At 44.6% G+C, this 16697-nt stretch overlaps 1 protein-coding gene across 2 annotated transcripts in view; it reads left to right on the top strand.

The window, feature by feature from the left end:
* Positions 1-16697, top strand: part of ADAMTSL1 (ADAMTS like 1) — a 469150-nt gene that overhangs the window by 363518 nt on the left and 88935 nt on the right. For both annotated transcript variants that reach the window (XM_033858059.2, XM_033858057.2), the window contains 2 exons: positions 8316-8495; positions 12266-12400. In XM_033858059.2, coding sequence (XP_033713950.1) covers positions 8316-8495; positions 12266-12400 — 315 coding nt within the window. The remainder of the gene's footprint in view (positions 1-8315; positions 8496-12265; positions 12401-16697) is intronic.

Raw genomic sequence — 16697 nt, 5'->3', positions numbered from 1 at the left:
AAGTATTAATGGAGCCCTGTGCTAGCTTGGGGGCTGAAAAGATAAGTACAAATTCTACTCTCAGGGATTTGGGGCTAGTAGGAAAACTGAAGCATGAACCTCAGTCACTCTGAAAGTGGAAAGTGCTGCCGGAAGTTGAGAGGAGGAAAACTGGGACAGATGAAGGGAGAAGAGGTGGTTTTTATCTCCGTCTTGCATACTGGTAGAATGTGAGCATGCAAAGATGGGGGCAGAGGGTGTTCCAGGGTGATGACAGAGTGTGAGAAAATTCATGGAAGCAGGGAAGCTGCAGGACTTCAGGGGAACAGCGTGTGCTTTGGTCTGGCCGGAGCCCAGAGTACATAGATAGGGTGGTGGGGCTTAAACTTTAGTAATGTGGGTTGCACCTGTGCCGTGGGAGACTTTGATGAGGAGTTCAGACAAAGGCAGATTAAAAGTGACATTAAGGGGCCATGCAGTGCACAAAATGGATTGAGGAAAAGAAATACAGGGACAGAGAGTCCAGTTAAGAAGCCATCATAGTAGGGCTTCCCTGGTGGTGCAGTGGTTAAGAATCCGCCTGCCAATGCAGGGAACACGGGTTCGAGCCCCAGTCTAGGAAGATCCCACATGCCGCGGAGCAACTAAGCCCGTGCGCCACAGCTACTGAGCCCGTGTGCCACAACTACTGAAGCCCGTGCACCTAGAGCCCGTGCTCTGCAGCAAGAGAAGCCACCGCAATGAGAAGCCCGTGCACCGCAACAAAGAGTAGCCCCCGCTTGCCGCAACTAGAGAAAACCCGTGCACAGCAACTAGAAAAGACCCAACACAGCCAAAATAAATAAATAAATAAATTTATATCCAGAAAAAAAAGAAGCCATCACAGTAGTTTAGAGCAGAGGTGCTGGGGCCTGAACTCAGGGCAGTGGTGGTGGAAAGCTCGGGAGTGGATGGCAGGGGTAAGATCAACAGGAACCTGGAGCTTACTCACTTCAGAGGTGGGTAGGAGTCGTTAATGAAAACAGCCAATACTGTTAGGAGTGTGATAATAGACATTGCCCTTGGGTAGGCCTTGCAAACTCAGAGGCCTAAAGGGACCAGAAAGTCACAGGAAAGTGGAGGAGTAGTGGACCAGAGGAGGTTGTAGTATGCTCTTCATAATGGCATCTACTGTCAATTAAAAAAAAAAAAAACACCCACATAGACTGGAACAAAGCTCAGCTACCAATTCTCCCCTCCTGTGAACTGCTAGCCTGTCTACCCCAAGGGTTTTCACACCCACAGTGCAAAGAAAAAACGGATGGCTCTTGTGCCCAGCCACAGTCCCCTGATTGCTGTCCTCATCAGATATATCTTCCTGCGGCACCCAAACCACGGTTCCCCAGTCATACCCTGTCTGCAAAAAGGACAGGCATTGGCACCCCCCTGCTCTGGGGGTTTCTTCATCTTAGATCTCAGCCCCAGCATTGGAAGATTTACCTCCGCTTGTGATTTATAAGGCCAGAGAGAACCCATTTTAAAAGAAGTAGGAGGAGAATCTTCATCTAGAGCATGTTGTTTCCAAAGAACAGCCAGGTCTGGTTTTTCTCTGAAATGTTCTGGTAGCTCCAGGAACCCAAAAGTATAAATCTCTCTCTGTCATCATGCATTAGCTTCTTCTTGGTAAAGCTTCCCTTGGCCTGTGCATCCAACCTCATCAGTGAAAGCTTCTGGAACTAAATCCCTTCAGGCCCTATTAGGACAGAATCTCTGACAGGGCTTCCCATGAATGAGTTGCCCCTCTATACACAGAGTGGTGGTAGAGGCAGGGTCCTTTGTGCAGGACCATCACTCCTCACGTGGTCACTAGGAACATGGGCCTTGGAGACGGAACACCAACTGGAGATATGATGGACCATGTTGGGTCTCCTCTTGAGCACTGGGATTGGTAGGACTAAAAGAATGGGAAGCAAAGGGCAGCAAAGCAAGGAATTGGGCATTTGAGGGAGACTGAGAGAACCAGAATCCAGGTGGAGGAGTATGTATCATGGGGAACCCAAGACAGTCAAACCAGCTTTGGTCAACTCTTCCATGCCACCTAAGGCCATGTCTCCCGAGTTCATCCAGAGACTCACTCTTGGTAACCTGATGGTGAAATCCTAGGTTGTTAGGTCCAGTTTTTGCCTGGCTATGTACATTACGTTCTTTGCTTTTATGTTTATTCATAGGGCCATTTGTCTTAATCATGGTTAACTAAAATAAATGTGTGTCTCTGCCATTATGCCTTTCGTTAAGTAAGATTTTTATTCAATGTAGATGGGAAAGAGCCTGCTTTTGATTAAACTGTTGGTCTGTGAATTTACTGGACAAAGAAATCATTCTTGAGCTGAGTCTCCAGTCAAAATGCTGACAGCTATAATGCTAAATGGCAGAAAGAACTAGTTTTACTTTGATACTACAAGTAGCTTTTATGGCCCTCTTGTGACATAATTTTAATGGCTATATAATAGTGTATTTAAAAAATATTACATAATTTACCTAGAATAACTCATGTCCTTACATGTTTGAGTTGTTAGCAGTTTTTCATTAAATACTTTTTGCACACATATGTTTTCAACATGTAAAATTCAGCCTCACAAATTCTTCCCAACTCTTAAGCATAAAAAGCATTAAGCAATGAGTATGATGAGGCTTTTTCTTGAAAAGTGATCCAATCCCTTAATACCACTCCCAAACTTGTTCTCTATTTAAGAAAATTCAGAAAACTGAGTAGGAGATAAAGGGTTGGAGGAGGAGGGAGTGTTTCAGTCATTGGGAACAGGATGTACCTGAGGTAGAAAGAGTGTGTTGCATCTGAAGGAGTGAAATGTGGCCGGTGTGTCTGTAGGATGGAGAGCAGAGAAGAAAGTAGTGTGACATGTGGCTGGGAGGTGGGGAATAGTAGGCAAGGGCTAGATCTTATATGCTTTCCTAGATTATGGTACAGTTTGGAGCAAGGGTAGCTTTGCAGACTTAGGATATAAAATTGTGAGGACTGGTCATGTAGAAATAACTAGTTGAGGAGTCAATGATAGGCAGTGTATTAACTAGGGAAGGCTAGACTCTGGTAACAAGTAGATTCCCAAATGTGTAATGACTCAAACACAATAGAAGTTTATTACTGCCTACCTAGGAGTCCAGAGAGTGGTCCTGGTCAGCTGGAAGGGATCTGCCCCCCACAGTCCTTCAGTATCACAGAACACTGGTGGCTATGTTATCTTGAATACATGCCTTCCAAGGTCTCCCCAGAGGTCCTCTCTATCCTGTCAACCAGAAGAGGGGAAAAACAAAGTGTAGACGATGGTTGAGAAGATTTTAAGGGTGACACCTGGAAGTAGCACACATTACTACTTCTCACATTCCTTCTTAGTCACATGGCTACTCACAGCTACAAGGGCTGCTGGGAAATATAGCCAGGCTGGGTACCCAGGAAAAAGAAGAAACAGCTATCAGTGTCTGCCACAGTCAGTGTGAAGAAATGTGGAAGGCTGAAAACCTTTCCAGACTTACATGATTCTTTAGAATAATTGCCAAGGCTGACATTTAAGCTACTGTATCCTTTCCTTGTCTTGTACCAAACCATCAAAGAAACTTCTAGAACTTATCATGTCAAGGTGTACCTTTCAGTGGATGCCCCACCTCAAGATGCTGACAAGTCACCATGGTGCAAGCAGCCTTCCAAGTGTAACAAGTGGTCTAGTTAACAAGAATATCCTGTCTGGGATTTAAAAAAAGATGATTATACATCACCCTACCTGGCAGCTCAGTGGAGATTAAAGACGCTAATCCTCATAATCATATCAAGTTACATCCCATTATGACTACACTCATTTACTGATCCTTTCAAGCAGCAGGGAGAGCACTGTGTTATTGATAAGATATGCCACAAAGGGGGGAAAGTAAAGGCAGGTCCTTTTCCTTCCTTTTTTAGACACAAATCATACCAGGGAGTCCAGAGTGTGGAGCCTATCCAACTAACTTGTCAACAGCATAGCTTTGGACTTTGTTCTGTGATGTATATTTTTTTGTCATTCTTCAGACATTTCTTTCTGTAGAATGTGCTGTCACATCTACAGGCTTGGGAAAAAAAAAACCTTCCACAACCTGACTAAACTTCTCACCAAGAAGAGCACTAGCAAAGCCAGCACAAATGGATTCTAGAAAGTTCTCTCTTAACAATAATCTTGGTGTTACAATTACAGAAGAAAGGTTAATCCCAAAAGTAGGAAATATTTAAGGATTTGATACCAGAAATAATAGTGCAGCAATTCGTACCTTTTCTAAGGAAGCAGCCTGGTATAATGGCAGGCGGTGTCATGTACTTGTTAGGAAGGGGATCCCTAGCATTAAATGTATCTGAGTTTGGATCCCCACCTGCCATTTGTAGGTCACTGATGGACCATGAGGTAGAGAGGAGGTACAGGGACTCTGTCCCCATGTAATCATTCAGGAATCCAAACTAATGTCATTTTAGGCAGATTTCATAATCTCTTCAGGTCCCAATTTCCTCATCAGTAAAATGGAGTTAATAACAGTGCTTCGTAGGACCTTTGTGAAAAATGAGTGATTATGTTTATTAAATGTTTGGCTGATAGCAAATACTCAGTAAATGTTCTTTCTCCATCTAATATGTTCAGGATATTTTTGTATAGCTCCTGACCTTGGTGCATTCCCAATGTCTAGGTATTCTAAACATCATTGTTAGGTATGTATATCTGGTACCTTTTCCAGGGACTCTGGCATATATGAGGGTTGGTGATATTTTCTGAAGTATCATTGTCATCTCTTGAGAGAAAAAGAAAAAAGAGATCTCTGGTGCATCGTTTATTTTTCTTCTCCCCTTGTTCCAACTTTGTTTGTAATATGTCAGAACCAGTCATGGCAGGACTGGCTGTCATTCCGAAGTATCTTTTTGGTGTCATTCTCTGCTTAAGGCGCATGATCGCAGGCAGGAATCCCCCAAAATGTGACACCAGCAACTCCATCTCCATTGGCAAATTCTTGATGCAGGTCCGTGTTTGAGGAAGTCTAAGAGAGGTGTGCTAATCTATGTATTAAAGAATGATTCCTACATCATTTGGCTTCCCTCGGCACTGCTGTCACTTCTGTGGTCCCGGTTTTACAGAGACTGGAGGTCACTTCCTTCTACCCTTCGTTATCCTGAACATGTCCATTTCTCCCATGAACTCCCCTGCTCTCAACTGAGGAATTCAGCCCTTTTAGCCAAGACTCTGTTTTGTCCTGTTAAACAGACTTGCTTTCAAAGGGGCATGAGGCCAAGAGTGATGAAGTGATGAAGGAAGAAGCTTACACCCACTTCCCGGAGACATGAGAAATGGTTCCATCCCTGGGTCATCTCTCTCTCCCTCCTCCTCTTCTTTCTCACCATCCGTGTCTCCCCTCTGGCTGCCGTACAGTCACATAAGCCCTGACCAGTGAATGACACATAGGGGAGCAGCAAGTCTTGCTGCAGGAGCTGACCGTGTAAACACAGTGTTGGCTCTGAAGACACTCATGCCATGGCCCATGGACACTGTCATGGAGAGAGAGCATTCCCCCCGACCATTCACTTAGTCACCACGCTTTTGCTGGTGGAACTGACAGCCCATTAGTCTGGTTCTCTTACCCTGCCTCCTCGCTCTAGAACAGCCTCAGTTCCTATCAGGGATTTTGTGCTTACTGCCCACAGCCCTCCTCCAAGGAAGGTGCCAGTGACAAGTGCTACGTGTAATCAGTTCATGGTGAGGGAAAGTGGGTGAATACTTGCAAAAGATGGTTTGTAGGACCTCATTTTTCCTTGCACTTTCAGGAGAGAAATAACTGGAAGGGTTTTCTTCAACTTAATTTTCAGAGGTTTTCTCCTGAGCGCCATGGAATTTTTTTTTTCCCCAACATGAAAATGGAGCTCAGGGACCAAAGTCTAAGCTGGCATGGCTGGGCATCATGACGCTCTTGCTCTCCCTAGTGGTGCTACAATGAAAAATCATCTTTTCTGCCTCTCACCTGCATCTTTTCTCCAGGTGTATTTAGAGATAGTGCCAGCCTGGCCCCTCTCATGCACCTGAGCCTTAAGTTTCACAGTGTGTGCCCCTCCCTGATGGGTCAGGGCTGCAGTATCCAAGTCTCCACCCCTTTCAGCAGCCTTGCCTCCTTTCTCCGGCCAGCCTGCCCGTCCCTAGTGACTCACATTGAATTATGGGTAATCTGAACAACAAAAGAGAGAGGACCAGAGAGTCACTCTCCTGTTCCCCATTAACAGGGCGAAAAGCCCTACAGATTGGCCAAACACTTGGGCCACACACCTTAGGCCACCATTCTACCACTGGAAACTCCACCTGAGGCAGCAGGCCAGCAAGGACACCAGTGAATTCACACAAGGTAGCTCATTGTTAGTGAGGGAACATATGAGACCACCCTTCCATCCCACCCCACTTCCTGACACTGGGAGCTCAGGAACAGCAAGTGCTCAAGGGGTCATAATGAGGGCTGATGAGCTGGCTGTTACAAAGTAGACTGTGGGTAAATTTTACTCATCAAGGACAAACAACAGGTACACAGGTAACTCCTTGAAGGTGTCTTCATTTTCAACAGTAGGCTGCCCATGAAGGGGAAGGCTGCATTTGCCCCAAGGGCAAAATCCATCCCCAACTCAGGGAAAGCGCAGGACTAAAGCTCTGGCTCTGACTGTTCCTGGCTTTGACCCTATTTCCCTGGATCTGACATTCTAAACCTGCCCTGGATACATGTCCAAGAGTTTTATGAGCAAACGTTGTGAGCTGAGTGAGCAGGCTAGACGGTGCAAGGGACGGAGCTTTCTACTCCCTGGAGACCTGGGAATTAATGCCACACGCTTTCTGTCTCTCAGCTCACTCAGAGCTTGGCCTCCTATGCAGACCATCTCAGAAGGCTTGTCCTGAGCTGGGGCCTGCTTACCAGCATGTGACCCACAGGGAAACCTCCTCAGGAATTAAAGCCATTCTTTTGTCTTAGTCTACTCAGGCTGCTATAACAAAATGCCATACATTGGGTGGCTTAAACAGCAGAAGTTTATTTCTCATGGTTCTGGAGGCTGGCAATTCCAAGATCAAGGTGCCAGCCCATTCAGTTCCTGACCAGGACTCTCTTCCTGGCTTGCAGACAGCTATCTCTTGCTGTGTCCTCACAGCAAGATGAAGAGAGAGAAAGAGAAGGTCTCTTCTTATAAGGGCACTAATCCCATCACAAGAGCCACCCCCCTCATCACAATCTCATCTAAACCTAACAATCTCCAAAGGCCTCACCTCCTAACACCATCACACTGATGGTAGTTAGGACTTCAACATATGAATTTACAAAGGACACAAACATTTAGTCCATAACACTCCTAGAGGACAGAGCCTGACTTCCAAAGACTGGAACCCCATCCCAATTCAGATGTGCATACTCTCCCCAGCTCTCTCTCACAACAATAACTTAGATTGAGGAGAGAGCAGAACACTTTCTTTTTGTCTTTCTTTTTCTGTGGTGATACTGATAGTTCAATCTTTTCTTGTTCTAAGAAAATACTTAGGCTTCAAAAAATACAGGCTTGTTTTCTACATGGAGTGTCAACTCTGGTAAGGATCTAGCAGCTTTCATTTGTCTGGTTCATGAATATATCAACATTTTGTAGCTTTTAACTTTCTACTGAGATATAATATTTATACAGAAAAGTGCTCATATCATAAAGGTCCCAAGCCCACCAAACCAGCCCCCAAGTCAAAAAACAGAGGATTACTAGCAACCAAGCTCCCTGTCCCCACTCTCAGTCACAACCCCTCCCAGTCCATCCCGGTCTCAGAGGAACCCCCCACTCTGACTGCTGACAACAGAGTACTGATGTTACCAATTTTTGTTTTCTGCTTTCAGAAACAACATCATACTGTATACTGTGTGTACTCTTTCATGCCTGGTTTTTCTCATTTAACGTTAGGTTTGTTTCATGTAGTTGTCAGTCATTCATTTGCACTGGTGTATACATTCGGTTCTGAGGTGTTTTCTCCAAAGAATTTGGGTTCACTCCTTCCACCCTGGCAAGTGCCCTTTTCTCAGCTGCCTCCTTCCTCTTCTTGAACTGGCCTCTCTCTTCCTGCCTCATCAGTGTAAGGTTTAAAAGGCAAAAGATCTCAAGACAGCTGAGAGGTCAGAAGCATTATTTAGTTTGGCTGAAGGGGAGTAGAAGACGCCCAGGCACATGCTTCCTGCAGAGCAGCCCTGGGGCGGGCCCTGGCAAGAGGCTATAAATGCCTCCAGGGTCACCTGAATGTGTTGGCTGATGAGTTTATTTTTTTTCCTCCTAGGTGTGCCCGAAGCCGAAGTCACTTGGTTCAGGAATAAAAGCAAACTGGGCGCCCCTCACCATCTGCGCGAGGGCTCCTTGCTGCTTACAGCCGTGTCCTCCTCGGATCAGGGCCTGTACTCCTGCAGGGCGGCCAATCTGCACGGGGAGCTGACTGAGAACACCCAGCTACTGATCCTAGGTAAACACCTCGAGGCCGGCTGCCCCCTGTGGACCCCACTGGGGGTGACTGTCTAACCCACCCTCTACCTCCTCCTGTCCCTGATCCAATTAAGTGCATAAAGGTAAAATCAATATCCCTTCCCTTCTCCCCACCTTAGGGCCTCCCAGTAGAAAGAACACAGACCTTGGGGCCAAGCAGATGTCAGTTAGAACCCTAGCTCTACTGCTGACTCACTGTGTAACCTGGGCAGGTCACTTAACCTTGCTAAGCCATAGATGCTAGTCTCTGTGTAGAAACTTATGGAGCAAGATTGCCCATATTTGGGTAGGGGTTGGCAAATAGAGGTAACAGAAGTACAGCGGTCGCTCTTAACTCCTTCTATGTTAAGGACTTCTTGGAGAATCAGACGAAAACGATAGATTACCTTGTCGAGAAAAATTCATAAATGCAAAATTTTTTGGTAAATTTCAGGAAGTTCATAGTCTAGTCCACCTGAAGTCCACACGTGTACACCCCCTGTCTTTGTCCGTTCCGGCTGCTATAGCAAAATAGCCCCAGATTGGGTGGCTTATAAGCAACAGAAGATTGCGTCTCACACTCCTAGAGACTGGAAGTTCAGAATCCAGGCGCCCTCATGGTCGGGCTCTGGTGAAGGCCCTCTGTGTGGCTGCAGAATAATGGCTTCTTACTGTGCCCTCATGTGGCTGAAGGGATGAGCCAGCTCTCAGGGGTCTCTGTGTTGAGGACACTAATCCCAACCAGGAGGGCTGCACCTTCATGACCTAATCATCTCCCAAAGTCCCTACCTCCTAATATCACCACCTTGAAGGAGTTAGGATTTCAATGTATGAATTTGGGGGATGCAAACATTCAGACTACAGCACCCCCAAACATAAGGACCTCTGATTAAAGAGTCTAACACAGTTCGTGGCATAAAATAGTTATTTAAAAATAACAACAATTGCTGAGACACCATCAACACTCGTTGATGCCCAGGGCTGGACTCAGCCACGTGCAAGCTACAACCCTTTTGTCCCCTGGATTAGGACTCTCTGCTTCTCTTCCCCACAGAGTCTGGGAACTGGTGGGATAGGATAAAGAAGCTTGTTTTTGTCTTACTTTTTTTAAAAGGCAATTATTAGAGCACGTGTGCTGGCTATCTCAGGAAGAGAAAGCCATGATTCTTAGGGGAAGAAAAAGGAAAATGTGAGAAATATGAATAATTACACACCACGCATACATACGCATACATACATTATGGGCTTCCGCGGGGAAAAAGAAGTAAACTTTATATTTTCACACCCCAAATTGATGATATACCAAAGCACAGGGTCTACCCCTGCCCACTCAAATTTCAGAGATGCCCACATGGGTTTTCATCTCAACGGTGGCTGCATAAACCTCCAGTTATCTTAGGAAGCCGCAGAAAATCAGCTCCGCGAAGGATGTGATTTGTTTTGTGTTGGATTTCATCTGGCTGAGCTGCTCGTCTGGAGCCTGGGGCCTAGAGACTCTTGCCCCACACTGAGCTATGGAGCTTACTGTGGGCTTTTCCTCCCTAATAACCCTTCCTTGTCGCCTCTGCTAACAGAGCTGAAAGCATAGGAGGTGTAGCTGCTACCGTAGCTCCACCAGTGAAGTGTGTACGGTCTGGGAGCCAGATCTGCAGCATTCCAATGCTAATGCAGTGTGACCGTGAACGTGGAGTTTGAAGAACATGACGTCTTCCCATTTTAATCAAACTGGATGGGAAAAAAAAAATCACTAGTTAGATTCTTAATTTTAGGGCTTTCTGCAATCAGAAGTCTTGGTTTATTCATCAAAATTTGTTACTTTCTTTAGGTACTTTATGGACATAGAAGTAGTGTTTCTCTTTTTTTTAATCAGCCCAAAATGTGACTTAATTTTTAAATGAGGGATTTCATGTGTAAAGCTGAGGTTTCATGCCAAGGCCTGTGACTTAACCTGTAATGTGGAGACCTGAAGTGTCATGAGGCGGACTTTCACTCATGAGTTCGTATAACTATTCATTAAGTGGGATGACTATTCATTAAGTGTTGCCTCGGAGTCCCACGTAGAGCTTTAGGATAAATAAAAGCAGTGACCTCTGTCCTTGGGGAGTTTACAGTTTCCCTCAGAAGATCAGCTGGACATGCCCTGAAGAAGTAAATTAAGACAGAAGCTGTAAGGACACTAGGAGGGTGTGACATTTGGCCCCGAAAGATCGATGGTTTTAAAGATGGGACATAACCTCCCCTTTTGGCTCTTAATAAATAAGCAAAGACTTCTTGAATTTTAATATTCTAGAAGGACTATTCAATTTCAGTACTCTTGAGGGAACTCCATTTCCCTCAATATTCAATTTCAATATTTTTGAGGGAATATTAAAAAGGATGGGAGGAAAAGAGTCTAGGTTTGAATAAACTGTCACTATCAGTTCCTAAAATGCTGGTATGTCAGAGTAGAAAGAGACCTTGGAAATGATGAGGTTTTTCATCATTTTATAGTTGAAGAAACTAAGGCTTAGAGGGATTAAGTGACTTGCCCAAGTTAGTGAATGAAAGAGCCACAGCACAAATTGAGTTCCTGAATCCAATCACGATGTTTTTACCCTATACCATATAAAGAATATTTTTAAATGATATAGAGTTATATAGAATGTCTTTAAAATTTTTAATTTATATACATAAATACATAAACTCATCACCGTTTTCTGTATGTGATGGTCTTTCGCAGTCAAAGGCACAGGAGACAGAAGGCATGTTTCTGAAGTAGACTCAGGCACCACTGTGACTTGTTTATTTGCCATCCCTAAAAAGTACTGAACAGGGTGACAAGCACACAGTAGGCCCTCACTGAACACTGTTGAAATGACCATCAATTACAAGGGCAACCCTCCTGCTTCTCTTTCCACTCCAACAAGTGCTCTAGAGTAAAAGGTGGGGTTGGCCTTGGAGTGTGACGCAGGGCTACAGGAGAGGAAAGAAGAAGGGGAACAGAATTCTGCTTCTTTCCCAGGAGAATCTGGGATCATCCTACCACTAGGTTCAGCAGGTGCTTGCCTCTTTATTGGTTCAGTGGAAATAATAAGCAAGCCACTGTACTTCCCTTTTTGTCACTTTTATCTCTGGTTAACTGTGATTCCTGATGACGTCAGCCCTGACTCCTTATAAGATTTTGAACAATAAATCATCCCTATCCTGCTTCTCTGATCCTACTTGGGCATAAAAATCCAGATCACAAAGCAAATTCCCAGCCTCACAATTGGACCCTTTTCTTCCTAGAAAAAAGCCACTCACAGGATCCTTCGCCATAAGAAATTCCTGTGGTGTATCCCAGTCTGTGGGGACAATAACAAAGTGCCTCCCTCTAAAGGTTGTTACAGGAGTTAAATGAAAACTATTTTAGCAGAGGACTTGGCATCTAGTAAATGCTGAAGAAGCACTGGCTTTTTTAAAGTGCCTTTATAATGTAGTTTCATTTAACTATGCGTTTCTAGAGTCCCCAGTGGTACTGTGGGATAGAGTGGCATACAGTAAGGAGCTCAGGAAATCAACATGCCTGATTCTTATTACCGACCTTACAGTTTCAGGCATCAAATATTATATTTAAAATTCAGACTCACCTTGATGGGAACACCTTCTCTATAGGGAAAATGGTGTTAAAGATAACAATAGTAACGCCTGCCTTACACACAGACACACTTACATGCATGGCCGCCTCTCCCTCTCCCCTTAACACAGCCTTTATGCTTTAACCTGCCTGATGCACCATCTGCCTTCTCACAGATCCCCCCCACGTCCCCACGCAGTTGGACGACATCAGGGCCCTGCTCTCAGCCACTGGACCGAACCTTCCTTCGGTGCTGACGTCTCCGCTGGGAACACAGCTGGGCCTGGATCCTGGGAATTCCGCTCTCCTCGGTGAGTCCGGCCCTCTGGAACGTTGGGCAGAGATCCAGGGCTGGACAGGATTTATGGGTGGGTGACTACTTGCAGGTGGGAGGGAAGCAGCAGTCGGGGGTGGCCAACAGGAAATCACTAAATTGCCTACAGAATCCAGACTCACCAGTGGAAACTTGGCTGACTTTCCATATGAGGTGACTGAAGTTCTTAGTCTGGACCTGAGCTTGTCCAGAGTCTAAAGGGGCTCCTTTCTAAATCCTCTTGGGCTGATGCCACAGTCCGGATTCTCTCAGGCAGATTGATGGCGCTGAATTTGGAGAAAGATACAGCAGTGCAGAACAGCTCCTATATCTCCTCACCCCTTGCCAACTGTATCCCAGTACTCCTCCATTACCTCTTCTTACCTAAATTAGAGCTATAACTAGCCTTCAAGGAGAAAACTGCAATATCAGTACCTCCCAAAAGCCAGGCCATCTATTTAAACCTCCTTCAGTAGGTGGGGCGTAAAACCAACCCAGAGAGACCCCTCAAGGCAAGTGTTTAAGTAACTCCGCCAGGTACAACTTCCCTGGCGTCTGTCATTGGTAACCTCCACCAAGTTATTGCCCATGTGGCTGGCACCCTCTTGTAGCAGAGAGTCGTTCAAGGGCATCCGCATCCTGGGCCCCTCACCCCAGAATCGTGGAGATGCCAGAGCAACCTCTACATTCCCAGCATGCCCTCTGGAGATGGTCAAGGTGGAGAAGAAGTCCTCTGCCCTCAAAGGCCTGGGAAAAACAGGCCTACAAAATGGAGAAAATCTTCATGCTCACTGTTTGTGGCCCCAAATGTTGGTCACGGTAGCTAGAATTATGTCCTTGGCTCAGTGTTGAAATTTCCTCTACTCTTCCCCTCGCCCACGTGCAGAGGACGGGAAGCCAATGGGTTCTCAGTCATACTGGTCATAACTTAACAATACGGCCCCAGGGCTTGGTATCTTTAGGGTTCTAGCACAGAAAGATTACCTTCAGTTTTTGTTAACATCTGAAATTAGCAAAGAATGCATACAGGCCTATGGAAAAAGCTTCTGATTTCTCTGTTTCTGATCTGGGTAAAAATAAAACACAGATACAGTAACGAGTAGCGCTGTTTTTGGTAACAAACTTGGCATTGAGTTTTTGCACGTCACGTTGATCAGAATTCACAGAAGTTTAAACTTCTTTTTTTTTGTTTGTTTTGGCATATAAAGGGTAAATTTATTCCAAATTAAACATGTGCATTGTAAACTTTTTATTTTAGGCCCATCACTATGAGAGATTGTCGTAACTTATCGTCCAGTCACTAGCAGGGTGTGCAGCACTTGTTTATTTTCAAGTTCAATGACTCTTGGGTCACTCAGGTGCCATTCAGCGTGCTGGAAAAGTCGACCTGCTCATGTTTCCCATGATAGCTTTACTTTCTTTCTCCCTTATTCTGGAATAATATTTTGTCTTATTTTAACCATGGGCAATAAGAATTTATTGTGCTTTATGCTGCTGCATTCCATTCCTAGTTTATAGTGCTTTGGTACCTTAGACTGGTATTTAAATCTAACAGTTAAGAGATACCTTAATGCCCTAGTTCACATCCAGACCGCTCCACCTGAGTAGACCACGGAGGCAGTATGCATAAAGTCCCTGAATGTAACTGCATGGGCAAAACGGACTCTAGTGGTGAATGTCAGCGTCTTGCCAACACCATTGAGCTAGGAGAGATCCATGTGGAATCGTGGAGATGAATTAGGGAATGGTGTCAAGTATCAGGTCTCTGAGAAGTAGGTCACTGGAGACAGACCAGAGCCTCATTGTTATGCTTTGATGCTGAGCACTGAAGGATGGGGGGTGGGGATTCAAATAGGCACAAAGGAAAGGAAACAGGCCCTCGAGGTGAGGAAGATGCCAGGAGCCCGGAGGAGGTGAAAACGTGTGAGATGTGCATCAGGTGTCTGTTCAGAAACAGCTGTAAGACCCCGCTGCTTTAAAACGGATGACAGGCAGCTGGGCTGGGATAGAAACTAGGCCTTCACAAGGAGCGAGCCTCAGCCAGAGCTTGTCCACTCAGATGTGACTCCAACCCTTACCGGAAGCATTCTAACAGCCTCCCTGCATCTGGGGCCTCCCTGGCTAGTGATTCATCCTGATCCGTTAGTCCATTTGCTCCCCTTTGGACCAGCTCCCTGGCTCCTGCTGGTGGCCCTTTCAGACCAGAGTATGCGCTCTGGGTACAAGAAACAAGCCAGAGGCCAGAGAGGAGATTCTGTGGAGGGTTGCTTAGGTCTCAGAATGGTAAACAGCATCAAATTGTGGAGGACCTTGATTATTAGGTATGGGGGTAGCTTTGCTATGTGGGAAATGGGGAGGTATCTTTAGAGGGTTTTTAAGTAGGAGGATGATGTAGTTCAAGTAATATATGAAAGCATTAATCTGACATTCCATAAGAGTGAGTAATCAATAGTGAGAGAGATTGAATGAAGAAACACTGTGCTGAGGGTAACAAATGTTCTAGATCAGGATGGAAATATATGGCAAAGATATTTGTTAATCACCCCTTCCACAGCCAAGACACCCCTAATCAATCATGACACTCAGCCCAGGCTCTGCCTTGAAATTCATTTTTTTTTAACCCTTTGATGTGGTGTGTGTGTGTGTGTGTGTGTGTGTGTGTGTGTGTGTGTGTGTGTGTGTGTGTGTGTTTTAAAAAAATTTTTATTGAAATATAGTTGATTTACAGTGTTGTGTTAGTTTCAGGTATACAGCAAAGTGATTCAGTTATACATATATATAAAAATATATGTATTTTTCTACATTCTTTTCCATTATAGGTTATTGCAAGATATTGAGTATAGTTCCCTAAAACAACTATACCCCAATAAAAAAATAAATAAAAGATATATATACGCTACTATATAAAAAATAGATAACCAACAAGGAGCTACTGGAATTCATTTTAACATTCCGACCAAGCATGTTGGTGATTGATATATAGGATGAAAGCCATTTGCCAGCCCCATTGTAGCCAGTAAATGTTGAGATTCATGTGTATGTATTTCTCCCATCTACAAGGCTACTTGGTTACAACAGATTCAAAGAGCTCCACGGTTCTGTGGCACAGGGACAGTAACTCATGGGCCTTGATTCTCGTGTTTTCATGGGAGGAAGGGGAGAAGGGAGATTTGGGGTTTTTAAAGCCGTACGTCAGCACCAACTCTTCTCCATAAAGGTTGAGTGTTGAGAATCCCAGTAGGTGAGTCTACCGAGAAATGGCTGTTTTAGTTTTCAGACAGTCTAGCATTGTTTTCACTTCAAGCCACTGTTACAGCTTTCAAGAAGGAATGTTGATTGAGTGACACGTGCATGGGCTTCATCTGAGCCTCACTTTCCATAACTGTAAATGAAGACTTGGGACAAGTGAGTCCCTTGCTGCTCTCACACTCTTTGCTATATGACATAGACATGGAAAATGCCCAGTAGAGGCTCATGCATGCAGAGTTGACCCAGCCTAATTGAATCCCTTGTCCCAGGCAAGGCAGATGCTAATTTTTTTGTCCTTGTTTTCCGGTTGTTCTTTGTGCGGCGAGGCCTAAACTGCGCCATCTGCTCTGGAGGGCAAGGCCAGCGCCCATGCCACCACCTTTGGTGTTCCAAGGCCAAGCAGTACCCTGCAGGGTTCCATTTTCAGGGCAGCAGCATCTCAGGTCTCCCCACAGCACCTAAACCCATTTGCAGCCTTCTGTCAAATATTTCTTTTGGCCACTGAGGCCCAACACGGATATTTCTCACAGCACCATTTATAGGGCATTAGCATTGATATTTTTTGAAAAATAAGTTTTATTGGAGTTTTTATTATAAGAGCAATGCATCTGCATTGCAGAGCAATTAAAAATAGAAGCAAAAAGAAGAAATGAAAATGGTCTGTAATTACCTGGCCCAGAGGTAACCAGCACAAATATCTTTTTCCTAGCCATTAATATATACATTATATATTTTTCTAACTAAAATGAAATCATACTCTTAAGTACTGCTTGTAACTTTTTTCACTTAATGGTACATAAGACTCATCTTTCCATGTCTGTAAATATTTTTCTACAGTTTTATTTTTGATGCCTGCATTAGTAGGAGGTATCATATCTTATTTAACATATTTATCATATCAATTCTCTAATGTCGAACATTTAAATTCATGCAATCTCTTGCTAATATAAAAGCATAGATACTCAATACTCTATAATGACCTACATGGAAAAGAATCTAAAAAAGAGTGGATATATGTGTATGTATAACTGATTCACTTTGCTGTA

This window comes from Tursiops truncatus, chromosome 6 (assembly GCF_011762595.2).
Source record: "Tursiops truncatus isolate mTurTru1 chromosome 6, mTurTru1.mat.Y, whole genome shotgun sequence".
NCBI classification, from domain to species: Eukaryota; Metazoa; Chordata; class Mammalia; order Artiodactyla; family Delphinidae; genus Tursiops; species Tursiops truncatus.
The sequence above is the reverse complement of the archived record's forward strand: the minus strand, read 5'-3'. Positions and strand labels throughout refer to the sequence as shown.